General features: G+C 41.5%; 1 protein-coding gene across 1 annotated transcript in view; it reads right to left on the bottom strand.

Moving 5' to 3' along the window:
- Window positions 1-6,652: 6,652 nt before the first annotated feature.
- LOC124714307 (transmembrane protein 17-like) overlaps window positions 6,653-26,914 on the bottom strand; it is a 68,621-nt gene continuing 48,359 nt past the window's right edge. Inside the window, exons 3-4 of the mRNA XM_047243010.1 lie at window positions 7,915-8,028; window positions 6,653-7,574 (exon numbers count right to left, since the gene is read on the bottom strand). Coding sequence (XP_047098966.1) covers window positions 7,332-7,574; window positions 7,915-8,028 — 357 coding nt within the window. The 3' untranslated portion in view covers window positions 6,653-7,331. The remainder of the gene's footprint in view (window positions 7,575-7,914; window positions 8,029-26,914) is intronic.

Below are 26,914 nucleotides of genomic sequence, written 5' to 3'. Positions count from 1 at the left end.
TTGTCGATCGCAAGAGAGCAGATGGTGCTAAATGTCAAGAGGACTCTGCAAGACTAAACACATGTAGTTACATGTAACAGATCAGTGGTAAAAGTACGAGACATGCATTGTCTGTGCTCGAAATGGTGTTAGGAAACAAACTAAGTTGTGATGTAAGGAATGCAATGTAACTCTTTGTGCTTATCCGTACTTCAAAACTTATCACACACAATTTCAGTAATAAAAAATGTTAAACCTTGTTTTGAGAGAACATAGAAGTATATCACTATTGTAAATGTCTTTATTTGTACAAGGGTTGGAACTTAAATAGTGGCAGCTATTTATTCACAACCAATACAAAAGTGTTACATGTTTGCAGCTGTCACTGTCCTTCAAAGTAGTCACCAGTGTTGTGTAGAACCTGTAGTATACCGTTAGCAGAGCCTGTTCTGTTGATGGCGCAAATGGAGCGGTCTACTGCCTGTCGAATCTCTGGAACAGTTCTGAAGCGAATGCCACGAAGTGGTTCCTTCATCTTCAGAATCAAATCAAAGTCACAAGGACTTAAGTCCATGGAGTATGGTGGATAGTACAGTGCTTCCCAGTCCCATCGACCGAACAGAGCAGCCACAGCTTGCGCGACTGCCAGTGTTGTGCTTAGCAGTCAAAGGGTTAAAGAACTCTCCAAAATGCTTCTTTTAGCACGATTTGTTGTGATAAGGCATTGGAAATGCTATGTCTGCAGATAAATATTCTAACTATAGATTCTATCTTCAAGATAGCTTTTCGCATTATTTAGTAGCTGATTGTGAAGTGGAAAGGAGATACAGTATGTAAACTTTTAAATGACTGCATGATGCCAGTTCTTTCACACATGTCCGAAAGAAATGACACCACATATTCATATAACTGATTCACCTCAATGGGCAATGAATGCACCACCTTCAGTGCGGATGAACAGTTATCTTCAACTTCCTGTGGGGAATCTCAAAATAGTGAGCATGGAGGACGTGGCACTAGGTGGGAATAGGACGTGGCGCTAGGTGGGAATTTGTGTCAGCCAGGAGGCGTACTGAGATAGTCTTTGCAATTGTGATAAACACTGTGTCTGGGTGGTGCAAGGGTTAATGCAGCTGCCTAGTAAGCAGGAGATCCTGGGTTCAAATCTCAGTCTAGCACACATTTTCATTCATCACTGCTGATTCCACATGAAGTCCTGATGCAGCTGAAATCGATAGTTCCCTCCCCCTAGTCAGTAGCATACCCCAATGTCTACATTAGTTTCAATCTGCCCAGTATGGCAACCATGAACACCTGACCTATACATATTACTACATTAAAATATCTACCATGTTATCCCGTCTGTATGTGAAGGCAAATCTCAGCAGATACTGCAGGGCTGTTGATGCGGTTTCCACTGATAAATAGATCGATTCCCGAGAAAGGTTTGTGTATAAAATTTTACCACTACGCCACACAATCGATCTGACTGGAGGTACTTAGTACTACCCAGGTCGCTAGTTTAAACTAAACAGATCTATCAATTGGCATACATATGTTTTCTGACATTATGGTAATCTCCACATTACTGTTGAAAAGTGAGTGAAATTGCTTTATCCTTTTAGTCATGCAACATATAGTAATGACAAATCTTTTCAAGAAGATGGTGTCCCACCTCACTATCATAGGGCGAACAAGTACACCTCAATCAGAATGTACCAGGCCAGTTCTTGCACTCCCCAGACCTTATGCTCCTTTTTTTCTTGTGGAACTGCATAATACGGACACACTTTGCTACAATATTGAAGTGGTGTGAGCAGAAATCTCATCTAACACTTTGGTGCAAAGTCAAAATCTGGCATGATTTTTACACAAAAATGTATTGATGGTGAAATCCAACAATTTGGATACTTCTTTTACCCAGCATTTGAAACTTTTAGTTTAATGAGGAAGTACACTTGTAAGTATGAAAATGACTGACAGTTCAAAGTGTGTACACATTTTATAACATACCCTGTACATGGGCAGCTTATGATGTAGTGCACTCAGAGAGAGATCTATAGACAGAGATGTACATCAACAAATGAAATACTATCCATATCAACAGCATAGCCATAGAGACTAAAAATTCTGTAAACCTCTTCAAGACATTCAATATGTTGAAGCTCTGAGAATAGGTTTGTGCCCAATCATAATGTCAATCCTAATGCAGTTAAACAAATTTGTTTCTCCGAGGTTCATTGTAGTGCACAATATTTTTGTTGTTTAATTACATTTCAGTCTTTATGATGAGAAGAAATTTCATAGTTTTGCTCAGTCTATTAACAAACATCATTTACACTATAATAAATTATGACAGAGAACTGATGGCCAGTACTTACTTTTACAAGACAAAATGTGTAGTACTGCCAACAAAGACGCAAAAGTGAAAGTGACACACTACCTAGCTTTTGGAATTAACAGTTCCATGATCAGAGAGAGAGTGGGATAGGTTGGGGAAGGCTGAAATGGAAGGACGGGTTGCTCAGATCCCAGAATCACAGGGACCCGCCTATAGTGAGGGCAAAGGCGAAGGAGGATCTCCTTTTTAATCTTCTCCAACCTATAATCTCCCTCACACTACAGGAAGGAACTATTAATTCTGAAAACTAAACAGTGCGTCACTTCTGTTTGTGTATGGGCTGTACTAAACATTTCATCTCCCAAAGTAAAGTACTGGCCAGCAACTGTCTCACAATTCATTTGTTTACCTTTGATAAAATTATTTACAATATGTATAAGATAACAATGTAGAGGTTGATTCTGACCAAATGCTATTCAGTAACATGCCAAATGCAGAGCTGCTTCATGCAATTGTATTGTAACATTGACATTGCCTTATACTTTTCAACCAAACATAATTGTCATTGATATCCACAGACATACTTACCGTTACTATGATATGCGAATTCCTAACTGAAAACTACATAGTTCATTGTCAAGACTACACAGAACACCAGCTCACCATATTTAGAGTTTGAACATTGTAGTTGTCATTCTTATTGTGATTTCTACGCTAGGTAATAACCGACTGCATGGAAAATAAATACTTCATGACTCCCAAACATGCAAACTCAGTTTCTGTTCACTCTTGCCCAGCCTCAGAATGCAATGCATCCAACTACTTGGCTCATAAGAAGGCAACTTAAAAGAACAACTAACTACATTGAGAAGGCAACCATTTCTTCAATAATCTCTGTGAAAATTACAAGGAGTATGCTTTTTTTTAATGTTAATATATCTATACTGAAAATCCCCTTTTTTAGGGACAGCATCAACATAATGTTATTAACCATTGTATTATTTTTAACAAACAGTTAAAATTGTGATTACCTGTGCACATCAAATCAACATGAGATTACATTTCCTCATTTCCCCCCCCCCCCCCTCTCTCTCTCTCTCTCTCCCCCCCCCCCCCTCCCCATTTTCTACATCTCCTTGACTATTTCTCCAATGTTGGCACCAGAAATCTTGTGACATTGCACCCACCACAGTAAGAGATTCAAAACACCTCCTCATAAAATCCCAGCTAAGTGTATAGCCAACTGCACGTGATCGACATAATGTTTATGTCAGATGGGAAATGTCTGTACCATAAACACACAACTTTCTTGAGCAGATATAATCTGAGGGAGCAAAATCATAACAATATGAAAGGGCGATGAAGCAATTTCAAACCAAACTGTGCAATCTCAGAATTAATGGAGCCACAACAAGAAGCCACATAGTCATTAAATAGCCAGACATGTGCAGCATCCCTGTTTGGTGACATGTGATAATGAGTGTGGTGCAGTTGGATGAGAGCATCAGTTACAGTATTGATAGCTGTTCCATTTGGACAAAAGTACAAACAAAACACCACATTTATAAGAAATCACAATCATGAAGTCTTTCCTTTTGGATGATCTTATTTCAAATTCTTGAGTGGTGCACAAGAGAAGGTCAATGATGTGGCAATATGCCATAGATTCAGTTTCCAGTCCCAGAAATAATGCCCGACAGCCAGATAACACTAAGTGGTGAAGACATACCAATGTCCTCTCAACTATGTTGTTGTGTGTCATGTTCCCAAGTATCTATTAGGAACTAAATTGCACACAAAGCACAAAATACAGGCACTCAGCCAAGGTTGGGAGAGGCTTCCTGCAGCTGTCTACTATCACCTGCTTAATGCCTTAAATATTTGGTGGCTTTCATACTTACTGGTTGTCGTGAAGCTGATGTGGCAGAAAGATTTGAAGCAAACTATGTACTAAGTGCATATGTTGCTATGGCCAGTATAAATCTCTACTGTACAACCCTAACATTTCAGCGTGACTATTTCTGCCTACACAAACATATTGTCTGTTGTGCTTCCTGGGTGGAGAACCTTATCGTACACCCCATCTTTTTTCATTATCACGTCCTGTTGCCACCAGAGTGAGTGCTGCAGTAGCTCTTTACATGTATGTGATACTGAGTCTATGACATTTGCGAACTCCCAGCTTTATAACCATAATAGTACTGCAGCAGGACTGTGTGCTTCACTTTTAGAATTTTGCTCATATAACAGATCAATAGTAAGGCTGTGTTGCAACACTGCCACGCGCTAATTCAAGCTCGCCTGTGTGTGTGTGTGTGTGTGTGTGTGTGTGTGTGTACGCATGCACACGTGCATGCGTCAGTGCAGTGCAGTGCTTTGCGGTCGTAATTATTGTGCACGACATCTTGTAGTTCCGCACCAGACCTCTAGAGGCGCTGTGTTTTCTAGCTTTTATATAAGTTCTGTTTTTTATTATTATTATTATTATTATTATTATTATTCCTTGTTTTTGAGTTAAGTAGTAGTTCCATGCCTCCTGGCTAGTGTGGACGATTAATGTTTTTTCTCCAATAACTACGGAAGTTTTCCCAGGATTAAGGATCCTTCTGTAGAGGCCGGAAGCAAATTTTGTAACTTCAATCAGTCCATGCATGCCGGGCGTCGTCAGATACGCGCTCGCAATGAAGTTATTGTTGCTGAACTGAAGGTCTTTATTCTTCTGAATCACGTTAAGCAAAGGTCGGAGAGCCACCAGTTTAGCTGAACCCAACAGCTGTAATTTATCCTACCTACCAGCTGAACCAGGGTTGCCACGAGTTTCCCAAAGTGAAATTCTCTGATATTTCCAGGCAAGTTTTAGTATTTTCCCCTGACAAATTTTGAGAGCTCAAGGGTAAGTAAAAAAATTAAAAGAAATGTAAGGACTTGTAATGAATTGCTTTTAGATGGAGAAAGCAGCCAAATGGTATGTATGTTTTATTAAGACCACTAATGTTATTTTATTTCAATAAAATGAAACATTTGGTGACAAAAAAATGCATTTCGTTGGAGTCACAAGACAGATTTAAAATACCTTCACTGATTTCAGAAATAACTTCAGAAAAAAGTAGGCCTCTTGAAAGAATGTATAAGGTGGCGAAGAATCGTTTAAACAACACTATATGTGACCGCCAATGAAATGTTGGTTCTACTATATTCACTATCATTGGTTATTACCCACTGTGTTATGCTTATTATTTTACAGATACTGTGTGATTTTTCTTTCAAGGAATACATGAGTACATAGCTTATAAACTGCCAGCCACTGCCACAATTTTCTTCTTTCTTATAGTCCATACTTTCCAACATATAAACTACTTTTGAAGTGCCAAAATGTATTAGAATAAATAAGCTGTCTACAAAACACCGCACTGTACAATGTACTTGCAGTGAGACAGTCTCAATTCGTGAAACCCACTGCCCGTTGCCTCTGGCCCGCCGAGCAGCACAGCAGTCCTGGGTCACGACACACAAAGAGACCTGGCCTGCAGGCAAATCGGTGAGACTAGATCAGATGGGCAGAGCCTGCACATTAGTGGGAAACGAGCATGCCCCATCAGTCAGAGATACCCAAAGAAATGGCCTGCAGTTTTTGTCTGTTATGGAAGTCCACTCATATGGCCAGCTACTCAAGAGTCACAGACACCATGTTGATGAAATGAGACCATGGTAACCAGTCCATGCAAAAGATAACGTGCACGAATACTCTAATGATCAATACTAATGAAGATAGGTAGCAACTCTCCGTAAATACGAGGGCTATGCCGAAAGTTTTTAGCAAAATGTGTGAAAAAAAATTTATTTGCAAAAAAATGTTTACAACTTTTCAAAATACTCTCCATTAGCATGTATACATTTTTCCATTCTCTGAAACCACTTAGAAAATGTGTCAGTCCAAGCTTCTTTTGGGATGTCACTTAGTGCACTCTCGTACGCTGCTATGGCCTCTTCATCTGATGAAAACCGCTGCCCTCGAATTTTTTACTTAGTCTTAGGGAACAGAAAGAAGTCACAGGGGGGCAGGTCAGGTGAATAGGGGGGATGGGGTAACACTCGCACTTTTTCCTTCTCCAGAAAGTCCATCGTTCTGGCAGCCCTGTGTGCAGATGCATTGTCGTGATGCAGCAGAAGGTGCCCACTCTTGGACTTTGGATGCTGTGACTTCCATGTGGCAATGACTTTTGGAAGACAATCATTCACATACCATTCAGCATTGACTGTACGACGCGTGTCCAAGGTCACAGAGGTGAGATGCCCAATCTTGGTGAAAAAAGTTGCCACCATCTTTTTTCCAGAGCTCCGACTTCATTGAACTTTTGTGGGTGGCTCCTCCCCCTGGAAAGCACCACACAGAAGACTGCCTCTTCGTTTCAGGGTCATAATGTTAGACCCATGTTTCATCACCTGTGACGATATTGTAGGTGTCTTGGGACTTCCCTCCACTGAATTTTTCATATGATCACTCAGCCACTGACAGGCACATATAGAAGACAATCACACTCTCATAATTAAATTTTTGGCCATAGCCTTCGTCACAAAACAAGAGCACACACACACATTCACATAATCATTCATACACAACTAATGCACACATGACTGCTGTCTCCAGCTGCTGTGTCAACAGTCTCTGAGAATCAGCTCCAAACAAACCACTCCTCACATCTCCCTGCCTCTCATCAGCAGCACTGACTGCAAGCTGAGGGGAGTGGCAGAAAGGGGAGAAGCAGGAATAATGAAGGACTCGGGAAGCGGCCCACGTACTTAACTGTGCCCAGCCAGCGATGATGCATGACAAATCAGTGAACAAACCATTTCCTCTACTGAGAGAAAAACGAGATTTTTCAAGTTTGTTTTTTTTCAAATTTCCCTGACACTTTTGAAATTCCATGATATCCAGAACTTGGGGCAGCCCTGTGAATACATATGTGAAATAATGAGTCCTTCCGTAATGTTGAGTAAGAGTAATACCTTATTAATCATCCTTCCGCTGTGTAGAAAGTAGTACACGCAAACGAGACTGCTCAGCATGGATCTTTGAAGAGTGGCGTAGTGCAAAAAAGCCAGTCAGTAACTGAATAATTAATAAAAGTACAGAAAATGACTGGACTATTTGCTCCAGTGGTTGTAGCATAATGTTCTGATTAAGCAACAAAAACAGCTGGAGAGGAAGCTGTGGAACCAGTGACAGCAACCAGAATCCAGCCAGTTCAGGTACCTGCACATAAAACATGTGATCGATGGCATGATTTGTTGTAGGAGAAAAGACACACTACAAGTAGCTCATTCACGACTACGTAATTTTACACATTTCAACATAGCAAACATTCAATAAAACCAACTGTGATAAAACTAAACAGCTCTCCTCCTAATGAAGAGATTTAGATCTGACTACCTGTACATTATTATGAGAGTTCTTGAACAGTTTCCCTCCAGTCTCTCAAATAATTACAGCTCATTATTTCAGTTTATTCAGGTTTAATATTGATAAAGATCTAAAATTCTCTCTCTCAAAGTCCATTAAAGGGAAAACCAATGCTCAAAAGATTCCGTCTTACCTTGTCTGATAGGTTACCAATGTACCCAAGGTAGAGTCTAAGACATTCATTCACCGCCGCTGTCAGAAGAACGGTAGAAACGAGGAACCGATATAAAACAGTAAGGCACCCATACTGTAAACAAATTAATGTTACTTATTTGTGTTTACATACAATACCAGTAATTACTTCTAATCAGCTAGCCTGGTAGTATTCTGTTTGTTAGGTACTTATTCTATGGTTTAGTCTCATGATAATATCTAGAATACATTATTGTTTGTGTAACATTCCATTACACAGGGGAAGCAGTTAACCTTTGCATCTCAAATAACTTTTGCCTATATGAATAGTGACTAGGGTCTTAAAAAAGAAAAAGGACCAATGTGTTTCCACAACTTCATGATATTCAGATATTATGAAAGGGAAAGTTGCTACTCACCATACAGCGGAGATGCTGAGTCGCAGATAGGCAAACAAAAAGACTGTCAATATAAAGCTGTGTTTGCAGGAACTACATTGCAGTTACAAGAGTTGATGGGCATCTCAGAATTTTTATTTCTTCCCTCTGAAGTGTAATTCTCTTTCCATACTACTCATTAGCAGTTGAGATGGGGGAGAAACAGGATTGTAGTTAACACTGATGTTATTCAATCTCTACGTCGAACAGACAATAAAAGAGACCAAGGAGTAGTATGGAAAGAGAACTACACTACAGAGAGAAGAAATAAAAACTCTTTGAGATTTGCTGACAACATTGTAATTCTGTCAGACGGCAAAGGTTTTGGAAGAGTAGTTGGATGGAAATGAGCGTTTCTACAAAAAACGTGCTGTGAAACATGGATGATAAGCAGTTAAAACAAGAAGAAGCATTTAAAATCTGAATCTACAGCAGAATGCTGAAGATTAGATGGGTAGATCAAAGAACTATTAGCTAGAAATGGATCAGTTTATACAACAAATCCTGAGTCGTAAAATGTAGTCTACTTGGTAATGGAGGGAAGAGTCTTTTTTGATTATTCATTTACTTGGCATAGTACTTCATAGTTCTTGAAATTAGTTTATAACACTATCACTGCACCATTTTGCTATGTCAGCATATGTATAACACTCGATTTTGGTGTTCGCGTGCAGTATAATGTTATCCTCTGGGAGGATTTTTACAGATTTAGCTGTGAAATGTCTAAAGGATTTTGCTTGTTGTTGTTGTCGTCGTCTTCAGTCCAGATACTGGTTTGATGCACCTCTCCATGCTACTCTATCCTGTGCAAGGTTCTTCATCTCCCAGTACCTACTGCAACCTACATCCTTCTGAATCTGTGTAGTGTATTCATCTCTTGGTCTCCCTCTGGGATTTTTTCCCTCCACGCTGCCCTCCAATACTAAATTGGTGATCCCTTGATGCCTCAGAATATGCCTTACCAACTGATCTCTTCTTCTAGTCAAGTTGTGCCACAAATTTCTGTTCGCTATAATTCTATTCAATACCTCCTCATTAGTTATGTGATCTACCCACCTAATCTTCAGCATTCTTCTGTAGCACCACATTTCAAAAGCTTCTATTCTCTTCTTGTCTAAACTATTTATCGTCCATGTTTCACTTCCATACATGGCTACACTCCATACAAATATTTTCAGAAACGACTTCCTGACACTTAAATAAATACTCGATGTTAACAAATTTCTCTTCTTCAGAAATGCTTTCCTTGCCATTGCCTATCTACATTTTATATCCTCTCTACTTCGACCATCATCGGTTATTTTGCTCCCCAAATAGCAATACTCCTTTACTACTTTAAGTGTCTCATTTCCTAACCGAATTCCCTCAGCATCACCTGACTTAATTCGACTACATTCCATTATCCTCGTTTTGCTTTTGTTGATGTTCATCTTATACCCTCCTTTCAAGACACTGTCCATTCTGTTCAACTGCTCCTCCAAGTCCTTTGACAGAATTACAATGTCATCGGCGAACCTCAGAGTTTTTATTTCTTCTCCATGGATTTTAATTCCTACTCCAAATTTTCCTTTTGGTTTCTTTACTGTTTGCTCAATATACAGATTGAATAACACCAAGGAGAGGCTACAACCCTGTCTCACTCCCTTCCCAACCACTGCTTCCCTTTCATGGCCCTCGACTCTTATGACTACCATCTGGTTTCTGTACAAATTGTAAATAGCCTTTCGCTCCCTGTATTTTACCCCTGCCACCTTCAGAATTTGAAAGAGAGTATTCCAGTCGACATTGTCAAAAGCTTTCTCTAAGTCTACAAATGCTAGAAACATAGGTTTGCCTTCCCTTAATCTATCTTCTAAGGTAAGTCGTAGGGTCGGTACTGCCTCACGTGTTCCAATATTTCTAAGGAATCCAAACTGATCTTCCCCGAGGTCGGCTTCTACCAGTTTTTCCATTCGTCTATAAAGAATTCGTGTTAGTATTTTGCAGCCGTGATTTATTAAAAGGATAGTTCGGAAATTTTCACATCTGTCAACACCTGCTTTCTTTGGGATTGGAATTATTACATTCTTCTTGAAGTCTGAGGGTATTTCGCCTGTCTCATACATCTCATACATCTTGCTCACCATGTGGTAGAGTTTTGTTAGGTCTGGCTCCCCCAAGGCTGCCAGTAGTTCTAATGGAATGTTGTCTACTCCCGGGGGCCTTCTTTTAACTTAGGTCTTTCAGTGCTTTGTTAAACTCTTCACACAGTATCATATCTCCCATTTCATCTACATTCTCTGCCATTTCTATGATATTGTCCTCAAGAACATAGCCCTTGTATAGACCCACTATATACTCCTTCCACCTTTCTGCTTTCCCTTCTTTGCTTAGAACTGGGTTTCCATCTGAGCTCTTGATATTCATACAAGTGGTTCTCTTTTCTCCAAAGGTCTCTTTAATTTTCCTGTAGGCAGTATCTATCTTACCCCTAGAGAGATAAGCCTCTACATCCTTACATTTGTCCTCTAGCCATCCCTGCTTATCCATTTTGCACTTCCTGTCGATCTCATTTTTGAGAAGTTTGTATTCCTTTTTGCCTGCTTCATTTACTGCATTTTTATATTTTCTCCTTTCATCAATTAAGTGTAATATTTCTTCTGTTACCCAAGGAGTTCCACTAGCCCTCGTCTTTTTACCTACTTGATCCTCTGCTGTCTTCACTACTTCATCCCTCAAAGCTACCCATTCTTCTTCTACTGTATTTCTTCCCACCATTCCTGTCAATTGTTCCCTTATGCTCTCCCTGAAACTCTGTACAACCTCTGGTTCTTTCACTTTATCCAGGTTCCATCTCCTCAAATTCTCACCTTTTTGCAGTTTCTTTAGTTTTAATCTACGGTTCATAACCAATAGAATGTGGTCAGACTCCACATCTGCCCCTGGAAAAGTCTTACAGTTTAAAAACTGGTTCCTGAATCTCTGTCTTACCATTATATTATCTATTTGAAACCTGTCAGTATCTCCAGGCTTCTTCCATGTATACAACCTTCTTTTATGATTCTTGAACGAAGTGATAGCTATGATTAAGTTACGCTCTGTGCAAAATTCTACCAGGCGGGTTCCTCTTTCATTTCTTCCCCCCCAATTCATATTCACCTACTACATTTCCTTCTCTCCCTTTTCCGACTGTCAAATTCCAGTCACCCATGACTATTCAATTTTTGTCCCCCTTCACTATCTGAATAATTTCTTTTATCTCATCGTACATTTCATCAATCTCTTCGTCATCTGTGGAGCTAGTTGGCATATGAACTTTTACTACTGTGGTAGGCGTGGGCTTCCTATCTATCTTGGCCACAATGATGCGTTCACTATGCTGTTTGTAGTAGGTTACCTGCATTCCTATTTTCCTCTTCATTATTAAACCTACTCCTGCATTACCCCTATTTGATTTTGTATTTATAACCATGTATTCACCTGACCAGAAGTCTTGTTCCTCCTGCCACCGAACTTTACTAAGTCCCACTATATCTCACTTTAACCTATACATTTCCCTTTTTAAATTTTCTAACCTACCTCCACGAGTAAGGGATCTGACATTCCACACTCTGATCCGTAGAATGCCAGTTTTCTTTCTCCTGATAACAACGTCCTGAGTAGTTCCCACCCGGAGATCCGAATGGGGGACTATTTTACCTCCGGAATATTTTACCCAAGAGGACGCCATCATCATTTATCCATACAGTAAAGCTGCATGCCCTTGCTTTCAGCCGTTTGCAGTACCAGCACAGCAAAGCCGTTTTGGTTAGTGTTACAAGGCCAGATCAGTCAATCATCCAGACTGTTGCCTGCAACTACTGAAAAGCCTGCTGCCCCTCTTCAGGAACCACACGTTTGTCTGGCCTCTCAACAGATACGCCTCCGTTGTGGTTGCACCTACAGTATGGCTATCTGTATCGCTGAGGCACGCAAGCCTCCCCACCAGCGGCAAGATCCGTGCGTGGTTCATGGGGGGGAGGGGGGATTTTGCTTATCGGATTTGAAATTGAAGTTATGTAAAACATAGGAAGTATCAGATCCCAGATCCAATTTAGATAATGTTCTAACTAATCAAATTTACTCAAATGAAAAGGAATATGGTTGCCAGCCTAATTAGGCATGGAAATGTTAAACATTTCATTTAAAGAAAAAGTAAATAGTTTTGGTGGAAAAACACCACCTATACTCCTTTCTTACGGAAGTGCAATGAACCCTATCACAAGCAGGAAAATATTATGGTGGATAAAAGCAGTTTTGTAAGATATTCAAGTTTTTACAAACACAAATGACACTTTAACATTCATCAACAGTAAATACTTTGCCAAACCTCAGTAATTTCATCATCACAGCAATTGCAATTCATTACTAAACTAGAAAAGGGCATGGGCCGAGTCTTATGTCATCAGATGCTTTCTACACAGCAAAAAATTTAATTAAAATTCACTTGCATTAAGATTCACACATTCCTTAGTATGCAATGTTTTAACTGTTTTGTGAACACGGGCACTCATAGTAGCTTTACCTTCAGTAATAGAAACAGTAAGTAGGGAGCTCCCAATCTGATATTACACTTTTTATCACACAATGTGCACAAAACTCAACATAAACTTCAAAATATTCATTAATCAAGTAACTTTATGCATTTTGAAAAACTTACAATGGGGGCTCTTAATTTCGACTGCTAGCCTATTATAAAGCAAACTGGACACACTTTTCTGAAGCAAATTAAAACCAGTAAACTTTGATAGCACTCTTTCATAAATTTGACTCACCATATATGCTTTTTCAACAGTTAATACAGCAGATAACTTTACCAAGTACTGTATTTCAAATCTACCTTTGAAAACATTTATTTTAACTAACTCAACATGTCTTGTTAACTGTTCGTCATCAGCACAATCATTTCCTTTCATAGCCGTAATTTAAGCAAGTAATCTTTAAAACCACAAAACTTTAAACTGAAGCAATTCAATTACTAGGGAGGCTTTCATAAAAGCAACACTTACTTCCTCCCTCAACTTCAACAAAATCCGCAGTAATTTTAGGTAACTTTTTGCACTCAATTTCAAGCAAAAGTAATCAAACACTTGTTTTTGATTATCAGTTCTCATACTCAGGGCACTCAGAAATCATTGTTCAAAATGAGAGGATCCTAAGATGTATTATGAAAGGAAACAATTCAAGGTAGGTACATGAATTTACCATGAGTTACCTTATATTTTCACATACTAAATGAGCTGATCAAACACTTTACAAAAGTTAGACTTCTCCTCTCTGCTTACATGACTGCGCAATGGTGGCTGCGAGTACATGACGACAGGTGGACTTCCTGTTGGAAGTAATATGCTCTGTTATTTTCTTCTTGGCAACAATCATCAGCTTTTATGGTATTTTCAAACAACAGAGCAATGTATTAGAGCCATTCATCCACCCGAGGCTTTTCCATAATATTTCTGAGCACTGAAAGCCTCACTCAGCACCTGCACAAAGCACCTTCCAATTGCTAGCTGCCGACTGTACGGTTGCTAGTCTCCGAATGACTATCGTTCCACCTTTTCCCTTGCACCAACCACATTTTGTGTGCGCTAACTCACTTTTGTTTCAGGGGAGAAGCTCACCAAGTTTTCATTTATACAATTCAAAAGTCTTAAGTGTGAATCAGCACATACTTTGTTGTATTTTCATACCTTTTACAAAATCCTTCCATTGATACATATTAGTAAATCAGCAAAAAAATACATATAATTAAAGTCATCCTCCGCCAAATGATGCAAAGTGTTCTAACAGTGAAGAGAAAACATAGTGCATGTCTTTCTACATCTTTACAGCATATCAAAGATTACATACCAAAGAAAACATACTTTATATAAAGCATAATTAATCAGAAAAAAAAATATTTAGGATCTTAACTATGGTGTTACAAGTTGACATATATACCCAAGCAGGTGAGTAAAACTAAGATGAATAACAATAGTGATCCTATAATGCTAGTTACAAAGCAACAAACATGGTAGAAAGATAACATGAATTATTACAAGGAACCTCCTTTCTTTAAGGGGCCATTCGCCAAGCGTATCTAGGACAACTGGTGACCAGTCAAAATTTAAATCTCTTTCACTCTGTGGCTACAGACATGCAGAATAGACTGCATTCTACACCTTGTGCTATATCTGCTAAACCATTGCATAGCTCAAATGAAAAATGCATATACATTTAAAACACTGACATTGAGTTAGAAAGTGATGCACCATCAGTGGTTCGTTACAGTAAGAGCAAAGGGGCACACTGTCACCACTTTAACATATGAGAATGGCTGAAATGACAGTGCCCAATACACACACTAATTAAAATTATGACCTTACGATGCGACACATGAGGGAAAGTTTCCCAAGTTTGCCTTTACTAGGCTGAGATATAGGGATCACAGTCAGTGGCTTCGCACCAATGTATATGAAATGTGTTCCCCTTCCAGGAACAATTGCAAGTATGGAGGAGAAACCATTAGCCATCAGGACACAGACTTTACATCATCTGAATGTGAATGGAATGTGGTCCTGGAACAGAAGAACACGGTGACAAAAAAGTGTGCTCTAGCTGCTTTGCAGCAAGAACAATAATATAGTACTCACGATTTTGAGACGTGAAAGATATCTCCTGGGCCTCCACCACTCACTTCCAAGGTAGAAGGGCAGGATAGTAACGGAACGATTTTGAAACCTACGCAAAGTGCACTCCCAAAGTGTTGGACATATCAGACAAGGTCCACTACAACATTGTTAACAATGTTTTTTGGAAGATAGGTCTTTTTCCAGCAACATAATGAAGTTTATCCCCAATGACAGAAGAGGAAGTATAACTTACTTTTACTTTTTCGTGTCCGGAAGCTACAATTTGTTTGCCCAGTATTGGGCAATGTCCAATGCTTCTTCTTTAGCCAGCCATAGATCGTCGAGGGTGCGTCTGTGGGGGCAAGCAGGGCATTGAAGATGTTCCGTGTCCTGTCGAGTGCCGCAGTCGCATTTGTAGTCATTTTCGTCCAACAAACCCCATTTGATCGGATTAGATTTCACAGGAGCCACCCCAGTTCTGATGCAGTTAAGCATTCTCCAGGTTTTCCAATCACCAGAAACGCCGCTTGGTGGGTTCTCTCTTAGTGGATAGTAGATGGGGGGCTCATCTAAGGCGCAACTTAGGAAATGGCATCTGGATTTAAGTCTTCTGGGGCCACACTCTAGGCCAAATATTGAGTGACGGGCCTCAAAGGTTTGTTTTAGCTTCTCGGTATGTTCATGGGCTTTCCTACGTGAGTCAGGGTTTGTGAAACCTGCGGCCCTGTGAAGATTTTCTATGGGGGTTGGTTCCATGCAGCCTGTCACTATCCTGCATGTTTCATTCAAGCTAATATCTACCTTTTTTTACTTGGGTGGATCTGCACCATACCGGGCAGGCATATTCGGCAGTTGAGAAGCACAAAGCTTGGGCTGAAGTTCTGACCACAGTAGGTTTGGCACCCCATTTGCTATTGGACAGCTTTCTTATTAGGGAGTTTCGTGATTCTACTTTTTTGCATGTTTTTCGCAATGATATTTGTATGTCAATGTTCTGTCCAGCACGACGCCAAGGTCTGTGTGTTCTAGTAATGTCCCATCCCAGGTAACATTGAGCCTGTACTTTGCCTGCCTCGAGTTCAGATGGAATGCACTCACTTGAGTTTTGGAGGGATTGGGTTTTAGAGAATTCTTTTTGTAGTAGGTTGACATTGTAGAAAGGGCTGTTTCTAGCTTCTCCTCGTATAACAATAACGAGAAGCAACAATAGAGATCCAAGAGGCATTCAGTGACAGAGAGGATTACATTTGTGAAATACTCTACCTGGTTACCACTGCTGGGGAACTGTTGATTGTCAAAGGTATCTAGTAAGGAGTAGAGCTTCCAGTCAGGTTTCAGAAGCTGATGCACTGTCTTACACATGGATTGTACATGGTTCAGGAAGCAAATTATGCATACAGAATGGTCACTCAGGTAAACTATGTAATCAAAAGTATATGGACACCCCCAAAAACATATGTTTTTCATATTAGGCGCATTGTGCTGCCACCTACTGCCAGATACTCCATATCAGCGACCTCAGTAGTCATTAGACATCGTGAAAGAACAGAATGGGGTGCTCCGCAGAAATCGCAAACTTCAAATGTGGTCAGGTGATTGGGTGTCACTTGTGTTATAAGTTTTTATGCGAGATTTCCACACTCCCAAACATCCCTAGGTCTACTTTTTCCGATGCGATAGTCAAATGGAAATGTGAAGGGACACATACAGCACAAAAGCACACAGGCCGATCTCGTCTGTTGACTAACAGAGACCGCCGACAGTTGAAGGGGTTGTAATGTGTAATAGGCAGACATCTATCCACACTATCACACAGGAATACCAAACTGCATCAGGATCCACTGCAAGTACTATGAGAGGCAGCTACACGGGTAACAGGGGTTGTGTGGCGTTGACTGGGCAGTTTTTTTAGGTTAGATGGCCTCTGGCAAGTACAGAAAGGGCAACAGCCTCAAAGGGTGCGGGGCAAAATCAGGACATGCAGGGACCAAGCAGCAATCGGTATTGTAATTGTAAACTGTCGAAGCTGCGTTGGTAAAGTACCGGAACTTCAAGCACTGATAGAAAGCACCAAAGCTGAAATTGTTATAAGTACAGAAAGCTGGCTGAAGCCAGAGATAAATTTGCCGAAATTTTTACAAAAGCACAGACGGTGTTTAGAGAGGATAGATTGCATGCAACCGATGGTGGCGTGTTTGTCACTGTTAGTAGTAGTTTATCCTGTAGTGAAGTAGAAGTGGATAGTTCCTGTGAATTCTTATGGATGGAGGTTATACTCAATAACCGAGCTAGGTTAATAATTGGCTCCTTTACCGACCTCCCGACTCAGCAGCATTAGTGGCAGAACTACTGAGAGAAAATCTGGAATACATTTCACATAAATTTCCTCAGCATGTAATAGTCTTAGGTGGAGATTTCAATTTACCAGATATAGACTGGTACATTCAGATGTTTAGGACGGGTGGTAGGGACAGAGCATCGAGTGACATTATACTGAGTGCACTATCCCGAAGTTACCTCGAGCAATTAAACAGAGATCCGATTCATGGAGATATCTTGGACCTACTGATAACAAACAGACCCCAACTTTTCGAAGCTGTAAGCGCAGATCATAAGGCCGTTGCAGTATCCCTGAATATGGAAGTAAATAGGAATATAAAAAAAAAGGGAGGAAGGTTTATCTGTTTAGCACGAGTAATAGGAGGCAGATTTCAGATTACCTAACAGATCAAAATGAAAATTTCTGTTCCGACACTGACAATGTTGAGTGTTTATGGAAAAAGTTCAAGGCAATCGTAAAATGCGTTTTAGACAGGTACGTACCAAGTAAAACTGTGAGGGACAGGAAAAACCCACCGTGGTTCAACAACAAAGTTAGGAAACTACTGCAAAAGCAAAGAGAGCTTCACTGCAAATTTAAATGCAGCCAAAACCTCTCAGACAAACAGAAGCTAAACGATGGCAAAGTTAGCGTAAGAAGGGCTATGCTTGAAGTGTTCAGTGAATTCAAAAGTAAAACTATGTGCCGACTTGACAGAAAATCCTAGGAAGTTCTGGTCTTATGTTAAATCAGTAAGTGGATCGAAACAGCATATCCAGACACACTGGGATGATAATGCCATTGAAACAGAGGATGACACGTGTAAAGCTGAAATACTAAACACTTTATCCCAAAGCTGTTTCACAGAGGAAGACCGCACTGCAGTTCCTTCTCTAAATCCTCGCACGAACGAAAAAATGCCTGACATCAAAATAAGTGTCCAAGGTATAGAAAAGCAACTGAAATCACTCAACAGAGGAAAGTCCACTGGACCTGACGGGATGCCAATTCGATTCTACACAGAGTATGCGAAATAACTTGGCCCCCTTCTAACAGCCGTGTACCGCAAGTCTCTAGAGGAACGGAAGGTTCCAAATGATTGGAAAAGACCAAAGGTAGTTCCAGTTTTCAAGAAGGGTCGTCAAGTGGATGCGCAGAACTATAGGCCTATATCTCTGACTGGCGTGCCATAGTGGAATGTAATGGGACCATTGCTTTTCACAATATATATAAATGACCTCGTAGATAGTGTCGGAAGTTCCACGAAGCTTTTCGCGGATGATGCTGTAGTATACAGAGAAGTTGCAGCATAAGAAAATTTCAGCGAAAGATCTGCAGTGGATAGGCGCTTTGAGCAGGGAGTGGCAACTGACCCTTAACATAGACAAATGTAATGTATTGCGAATACATAGAAAGAAGGATATGATAGCGGAACAAACACTGATAGCAGTTACTTCTGTAAAATATCTGGGAGTATGCATACGGAACGATTTGAAGTGGAATGATCATATAAAATTAATTGTTGGTAAGGCGGGTGCCAGGTTGAGATTCATTGAGAGAGTCCTTAGAAAATGTAGTCCATCAACAAAGGAGGTGGCTTACAAAACATTCGTTCGACCTATACTTGAGTATTGTTCATCAATATGGGATCCGTACCAGGTCGAGTTGACAGAGGAGATAGAGAAGATCCAAAGAAGAGCGGCATGTTTAGTCACAGGGTTATTTGGTAAGCGTGATAGCGTTACGGAGATGTTTAGCAAACTCCAGTGGCAGACTCTGCAAGAGAGGCGCTCTGCATCGCGGTGTTGTTTGCTGTCCAGGTTTCGAGAGGCTGCGTTTCTGGGTGAGGTATCGAATATATTGCTTCCCCCTACTTATACGTCCCGAGGAGATCACGAATGTAAAATTAGAGAGATTCGAGCATGCATGGAGGCTTTCCGGCAGTCGTTCTTCTCATGAACCATACGCGACTGGAACAGGAAAGGGAGGTAATGACAGTGGCACGTAGGGTGCCCTCCGCCACACACCGTTGGGTGGCATGCAGAGTATAAATGTAGATGTAGAGTTAGACGGAAGGTGAGAAAACTTGGATTTCACGGTCGAGCAGCTGTTCATACGCCACACAGCATGCCAGTAAATGCCAAACAATGCCTCACTTGGTGTAAGGAGCATAAACATTGGATGATTGAACTGTGAAATAATGTTGTGTGGAGTGACGAATCACGGTACACAATATGGCGATCCGATGGCACGGTGTGGGTATGGCGAATGCCCAGTGAACGTCATCTGCCAGCATGTGTAGTGCCAACAGTAAAATTTGAACGTCATCTGCCAGCATGTGTTGTGCCAACAGTAAAATTCGGAGGCAGTGGTGTTAAGGTGTGGTCATGTTTTTCATGGAGGGTGCTTGCACCCCTTGTTGTTTTACATGGCCTTACCACAGCACCGGTCTACATTCATGTTTTAGGCACATTCTTACTTCCCACTGTTGAAGAGCAATTCGGGGATGGCGACTGCATTTTTCAACATGATCGAACACCTGTTCATAATGCATGGCCTGTGGCGGAGTGGTTACATGACAGTAACATCCCTGTAATGGACTGCCCTGCACAGAGTCCTGGCCTGAATCCAATAGAACACCTTTGGGGTGTTTTGGAACACCGACTTCGTGCCAGGCCTCACCGACCGACATCAATACATCTCCTCAGTGCAGCACTCCGTGAAGAATGGGTTGCCATTCCTCAAGATACCTTTCAGCACCTGATTGAACATATGTTTCCGAGAGTGGAAGCTGTCATCAAGGCCAAAGGTGGGCCAACACTGTATTGAATTCCAGCATTGTTGATGGAGGGCACCACGAACTTTTAAGTCATTTTCACACAGGTGTCTGGATACTTTTGATCACATAGTGTGTGTGTCCAAGACGACAGACTTCTTCTCTACACGGTAAACTAGCTATCTACTGCAGATGGAGAGGTCCAGGTGTGACAATGAATGTGTGGAATCTGAAAGAAATGTGGGTTCACCTGTGGTAAGAGAAATCATATTAATCTGCTCTAGATCATCTGCCAGGAGTGTGTCCCTTGCACTGGCTCTTGGAGAGCCGCAAATAGGATGGTGGCCATTGCAATTGCTGAGCAGGAACACTGGTGTTGGGATTTGACCAGTAAGCTGTAGTATTTCCACTCTGTTATGAACAATTGAGAGGAGTGCACAGTTGACGCAGAGAGAAAATTTTATCCTGGGAAGGGAAATACAAACAGTGACAGCTTGCAACCAAGTATTCAACTCTCAGATAAGTGCCACTATACCATCACGAACAGGAGCCCCTTCTCAGGAGGAAGGTCATAGCAACAGTAAGTGAAACCTTTCCCCTCACCCAGATGTCCTGCATAGCCCACTTAAATTAAAGAGGGCATTTGTGCAGCACAGTCTCCTGTGCAGTTAATGCAGTGACAGAAAGGAAATGTGCAGTCTTCCTCATGTGTGTGTGTCTACCACAACGTATGAGTTTGGCTGCATCTTAACAGGACTTGCAAGCATGACAAACACTGACACTGGTAGCAATGCATGATGATGTGTGACAGGTTGAAGTGGTCTTGGGGCCATATTTTTGTTTCTTACACGCAAATAACAGCTAGGGACCATGAATGTAAAAGCAACTGAAATTCAGTGGTATGTGATCTGATGCTGCATACATTCAACTGGACGATAACCAAATTTAAGGACGTCAGGTGACAGTAGGGTTAGTGATCACCCTTGCAGCTTTGGACAGCTCGATTCTATGTGCACTGGAATACAGGTTTCAGGAGGAGGAGGAGGAGGAGGAGGATTCTGTTCCATTATTTCTTCAGAAGTGGAGCTTCCCCAGTCGATTAGTTGTCTTTAAGGTTTAGGATCAGTTGACGATTTGTGTCGGCGAAGTGGAGATTGACCGAACAAGGTTAGGGCACAGCGCCGAAGTTGAAGAGGATTTCCGAGTTGGGGAATGCAAGGAACAATTCCTCTTGCATTTGTTAGATGACGACCTGGACGTTGGTACAAGAGATAAACAATAAACTTTCTTGACAGTATTCTCTGTTCAATTTTTGGTATTCTATATGTGTCACATGAGACTTCTCTGTGTGGGTGAAGATTTGATAAATTGTTGTGGAGGTACAGTAGTAACAGACAAGGATGCTACTTTAGAGTTCGAGGACTTTAGAATCCTGGCTCTGAATAGGCGGTAGCTTGTCTGTGTAGACATATTCATTTTGATTGTGGTATAGCCACAAAAGTGCTGTTAGTGCAAGATGGTGATATGAAAGCCTATCAGATGGCAAACATTTTCCAAGCACCAGTAAATGAAACCTTTTCCCGTGCACAAACATCCTGTATAGCAAGTACAGAGGGCATTCGTGGCAGCATGGCCTCCTGTGCAGTTAATGCAGCAAGAGACAGGGGATGTACAGTCTCCCCCCTCTGTATCTCTGCCACAATGTATGAGTTTGACTGCATCTTAAGAGGACTTACAAGTATGACTTAAACACTGACACTGGTAACAATGCATCAGATTGAGTATGTAGGGTCCTAGTAATGGCATAGCCTAGCCTTATCTTCAGCAGAAGCTGTATCCGATTAAATGTCACGAATGGGGCACGAGTAAGCACCACTGGACCAGCAACTGTGTCCACTCCTTGCTGAAAAATGAATGGAGTTACATGAACAGAACTCTTAACCTTATTCGGTGCGTGTCACAAGTAGCACAATGCCACTGGAATATTTGTAATTTTCTTGATTTCTTTCTATTTTCATTTGTTAAACGGAGGCAGAGAGGATGGGACTGGTGTGCTCATTGTAATTTGAGAGCCCCCCTAGATTGACAGTGTGTCTCTGATGGTTAGCTCTCTTCTTCTGGTGGTTTCCCACATAGAGAGAGTAACCCATCTTGGGTAACTGTTGACACCTCAGGTTACACCTGCCCAACTCCAGACAAAGCAACAATTTGCAACTGGAAAGGTATCATGTCAAGCTATTACCTCTCCCTGGGCCTGGCCTATACCAGGATGTATGTACGATCCCTACCTGTTGACCCAGGTGCTGGGAATTACGTATTACCTAATCACCCTTTACGCGTAAAATGCATTAGCTGGCCCTTTGGAAATGTAGACTGTAATAACTAGCACACAATACTTAAAAATGTGTAGTAAGATGAGAAAGTGAGTTGCAGCAGCTGGGTGTACAGATTATGTATCAAAGAAGGCAATAGCAATATTATTGTTCCTCACACAATCCAAATCAAATCAAATACGTTCCTGAGGAGAAACACATGGCACAAAAATCTAATTTTATTGGTAACTGGAAAAGCAAGCATGTGCAGAATATCACAATACACGTTTTGAAAAAGTCTGTGTCAAATAAATTCCAAGAATGTTCATGTACCCAAAAACAAACTCAAGTGACAGTATACTTTTGACACAATACAAGAAATGGAAATGACTATTTTTGCAAGCACTGTGACACAAGATGAGACATCGCTCCACTAATTTGAACCTAAGATGAAGAGAAAATTATGTGCCATACATGAACTTGTTCAAAAACAGCGAACCAAATAAGCATCATTTTCAGAAAACATTAATGTTTCCGCAATTTACATGAAGACAGCCTTAAAGAGACTAGCTCTGCTGAGGCATGTTTCTAGACTCTGTCAGGAGATATTCAGTGTTCTGAATAAGAAACTAAAGGAAATGAATACTTTTGGATTAAAGGAGAACATTCCTCAAAAAGCACATGCTTTGAGTTGTTAACAGGCACACACACAAAGAGAAAAAACTTGCTAGTTTTCACAGTAATCTCCTCTCTCTCTCACATTCACACTCACACACACACACACACACACACACACACACACACACACACACACACACCTCCATAGTGCCGACTGGATGCACAATACTGCATTTTGACAGGTGGACTAGGTTGTTGCAGTTGGGGGTTGTGTCGAGTGGAGGGGAGAGGGGTAGGGGGAGGGAGGTAGGAGGTGGCGAGAGGGACTAGGGGTGAGTGACTAGTGGCTCAGCAGGAGGCAGTTTGCCAGCTAGGAATGAGAGAGGGAGGGGGGGATGGCAGGAGCATGGGCTAGGCATGTGATGCACAGTTGTCGGAGCCAGTGGGGAGAGACGCATGCTAAATGTCATGTCGGTTTTAATTTGGGAAGTGCTGACAGGACAGAAGGGGAAATATTGAGTGGAAGGTGTGGATGCAGTGGGTAACTGGAAATTGAGGCCAAGACAATTACAGGAGCAAAGAATGTGTTGCAAGTATAACTCCCATCTACATAGTTCAGAAAAGGCTGGGAGTGGAGGTGGCATACGGGTGGGATAGAATGTTGTGTAGGGTGGATGGGCGATCGAACACCACTTTAGGATGGGTGGGAAGGGTTTGGGGTGGGATGTCCCTCATTTCAGGGCATGATGAGAGGTAACCAAAGCCCTGATGGAGGATACTGTTAAGTTGTTCCAGTGCAAGGTGATAGTTGTTGACTTGAGGGTAGTTTATTCTTGGGAATGGTGGGAAGATTGGGAATGTGCGAGGATACGGCACAGGAAATATGTCTGCGGACTAGGTCAACTGCATAGTGCCTCTCTGTGAAGGCCTTTGCGAGACCTTCACCACAATGGGCAAGTGAGTTCCCACCACTGCAGATAAGATGTCTATGGGTGCCCAGGATCTATGGTAGGGATTTTCTTGTGCAGAAGAAATGACAGCTGAAATGTACGAAGTGTTGGTGGTTAGTTGATTTAACACAAACAAAGGTGTGGATGGAGCCATCAGACATTGAGGTCCACATCGAGGAAAGTCGCGCACAGGATGGGGCACAAGGTATTGAAGTTGTGAAGGGATGAGGATAGGGCATCTTAGTTTTGAGTCATTACTGCTTCACAACCTCAACACCTTCTCTACCACCCACTTCATTTGATCCCCCTCAACCCAACATGCCACCTTCCTTGATGTACCTTCAACCTCTTTGATGGTTCCAACCAAACCTCTGTCCACATAAACCCACTATCCACCAACAGCTACTATCTTTCGACATCTGCCATCCCTTTCACACCAACCCCCCCCCCCCCTCTCCATATAGCCTAGCCACTCATGGACAACGTATCTGCAGTAACAAGAATCCCCTTGCTCAGCATGCTGCAGATCTCATGAAAATCTTCACAGACAGTCTCTACTACCTCATCCACAAACAAATTACCTGTGCCATATCCTCACACTCTCCCAATCTACCGACCATTCCCAAGAATAAACTACACAGGAGCTTTCCCAAGTCACCCAGTATGATACTGGACTAGAAGGACTAAACCACATCCTTCATCATGTCCTGAAATGGGATACATCCTACACAAGATCCTTCCCACTCTTTCCTAAAGTGGTGTTCCATCGCCCAACCAACCTACACAACATCCTAGTCCACCACTATGCTATCTGCTGTCCGAACCAGTTACCACAGAAATCATATCCCTCTGGAATGAGAAGGTGCAAGACCTGTCCAATCCACACATACAGCACTTTCTACTCCAGTCCTGTCACAGGCTTATCCGACCACTTTTGAGGTCAGGCCACCTGTGAAAGCAACCACGTCATATACCAACTTTGCTGCACAACACTGCACACCCTTTTAATTAGGTATGACTATCATTCAGCTGTCCATTGAATGGCCACTGCCTAACTGTTGCCAAGAACAAAGTTGACCATCCAGTGGCACAACATGTAGCTATGCATAACATACTCTCTTTCAATGGCTGCTTCACAACACAGACCATCTGGATCCTTCCCTGCACCTCTAAGCTACAGAGATGGGAGTTCTCCTTGTAACACATCCTTCGCTCCTGCAATCGTCCTGGTCTCAAACTCCAATAAACCACTGTACCCACACACTCCACTCAACATTTTCCCCTTCCTCCATCCCATTACCCTATCCCACATTCATGTCCTGACGTCACCTTCAGCATGCGCCACTCCCCACCAGCTCCGACAACTGTGCATCACAGCTGGTGCTCCTGCCGTCCTTTCCTCCCTCATTCATAGCTGGTAGGCTTGTTGCCTCCCACCGAGCTACTATCCCCTCACTCCAACCCCTCTTCCTGCCTCTCATCACGTGTGTTTAATTCAAAAGTATTCATGTTATATCACATATTCTATCACAATTTTTCTACAAAGTGAAAGACGTATTGTCTGACTGTCAGGCAGAGAACAAATGAATGCTATCATCACAAAAGGTAGGCTTCATTTAATTATTATTAGTGTCAGAATGCTACACTACTTAGGCGTGAGACAACATTCATACAGATTTTAAAAAATAAAATATAATATCACCACTATAGCTGAATTCCATAATTGTTAATGTATAGGCTTACAAGAAGTGTGCTTAGAAAAACCACACGATTCTCATTAGCTTCTACAGCTAAATAATTTATATTTTACAGTTTTGTTATTCTACATGACTATTCTTCCCCATGAACCATGGACCTTGTCATTGGTGGGGAGGCTTGCGTGCCTCAGCGATACAGATAGCCGTACCGTAGGTGCAACCACAATGGAGGCGTATCTGTTGAGAGGCCAGACAAACGTGTGGTTCCTGAAGAGGGGCAGCAGCCTTTTCAGTAGTTACAGGGACAAGTCTGGATGATTGACTGACCTGGCCTTGCAACATTAACCAAAACGGCCTTGCTGTGCTGGTACTGCGAACGGCTGAAAGCAAGGGGAAACTACAGCCGTAATTTTTCCCGAGGGCATGCAGCTTTACTGTATGGATAAATGATGATGGCGTCCTCTTGGGTAAAATATTCCGGAGGTAAAATAGTCCCCCATTCGGATCTCCGGGCGGGGACTACTCAGGAGGACGACGTTATCAGGAAAAAGAAAACTTGCGTTCTACAGATCGGAGTGTGGAATGTCAGACCCCTTAACCGGGCAGGTAGATCAGAAAATTTGAAAAGGGAAATGGATAGGTTAAAGTTAGATATAGTGGGAATTAGTGAAGTTCGGTGGCAGGAGGAACAAGACTTTTGGTCAGGTGAATACAGGGTTATAAACACAAAATCAAATAGGGGTAATGCAGGAGTAGGTTTAATAATGAATAAAAAAAAATATGAGTGCGGGTAAGCTACTACAAACAGCATAGTGAACGCATTATTGTGGCCAAGATAAGACACGAAGCCCACGCCTACTACAGTAGTACAAGTTTATATGCCAACTAGCTCTGCAGATGAAGAAATTGATGAAATGTATGATGAGATAAAAGAAATTATTCAGGTAGTGAAGGGACACAAAAATTTAATAGTCATGGGTGACTGGAATTCGAGAGTAGGAAAAGGGAGAGAAGGAAACGTAGTAGGTGAATATGGATTGGGGCTAAGAAATGAAAGAGGAAGCTGCCTGGTAGAATTTTGCACAGAGCATAACAATCATAGGTAACACTTGGTTCAAGAATCATGAAAGAATCCTGGAGATACTAGAAGGTATCAGATAGATTATATAATGATAAGACAGAGATTTAGGAACCAGGTTTTAAACTGTAAGACATTTCCAGGGGCAGATGTGGAATCTGACCACAATCTATTGGTTATGAAC

The sequence above is a fragment of the Schistocerca piceifrons genome, chromosome 1, assembly GCF_021461385.2.
Source record: "Schistocerca piceifrons isolate TAMUIC-IGC-003096 chromosome 1, iqSchPice1.1, whole genome shotgun sequence".
NCBI lineage: Eukaryota > Metazoa > Arthropoda > Insecta > Orthoptera > Acrididae > Schistocerca > Schistocerca piceifrons.
The sequence above is the reverse complement of the archived record's forward strand: the minus strand, read 5'-3'. Positions and strand labels throughout refer to the sequence as shown.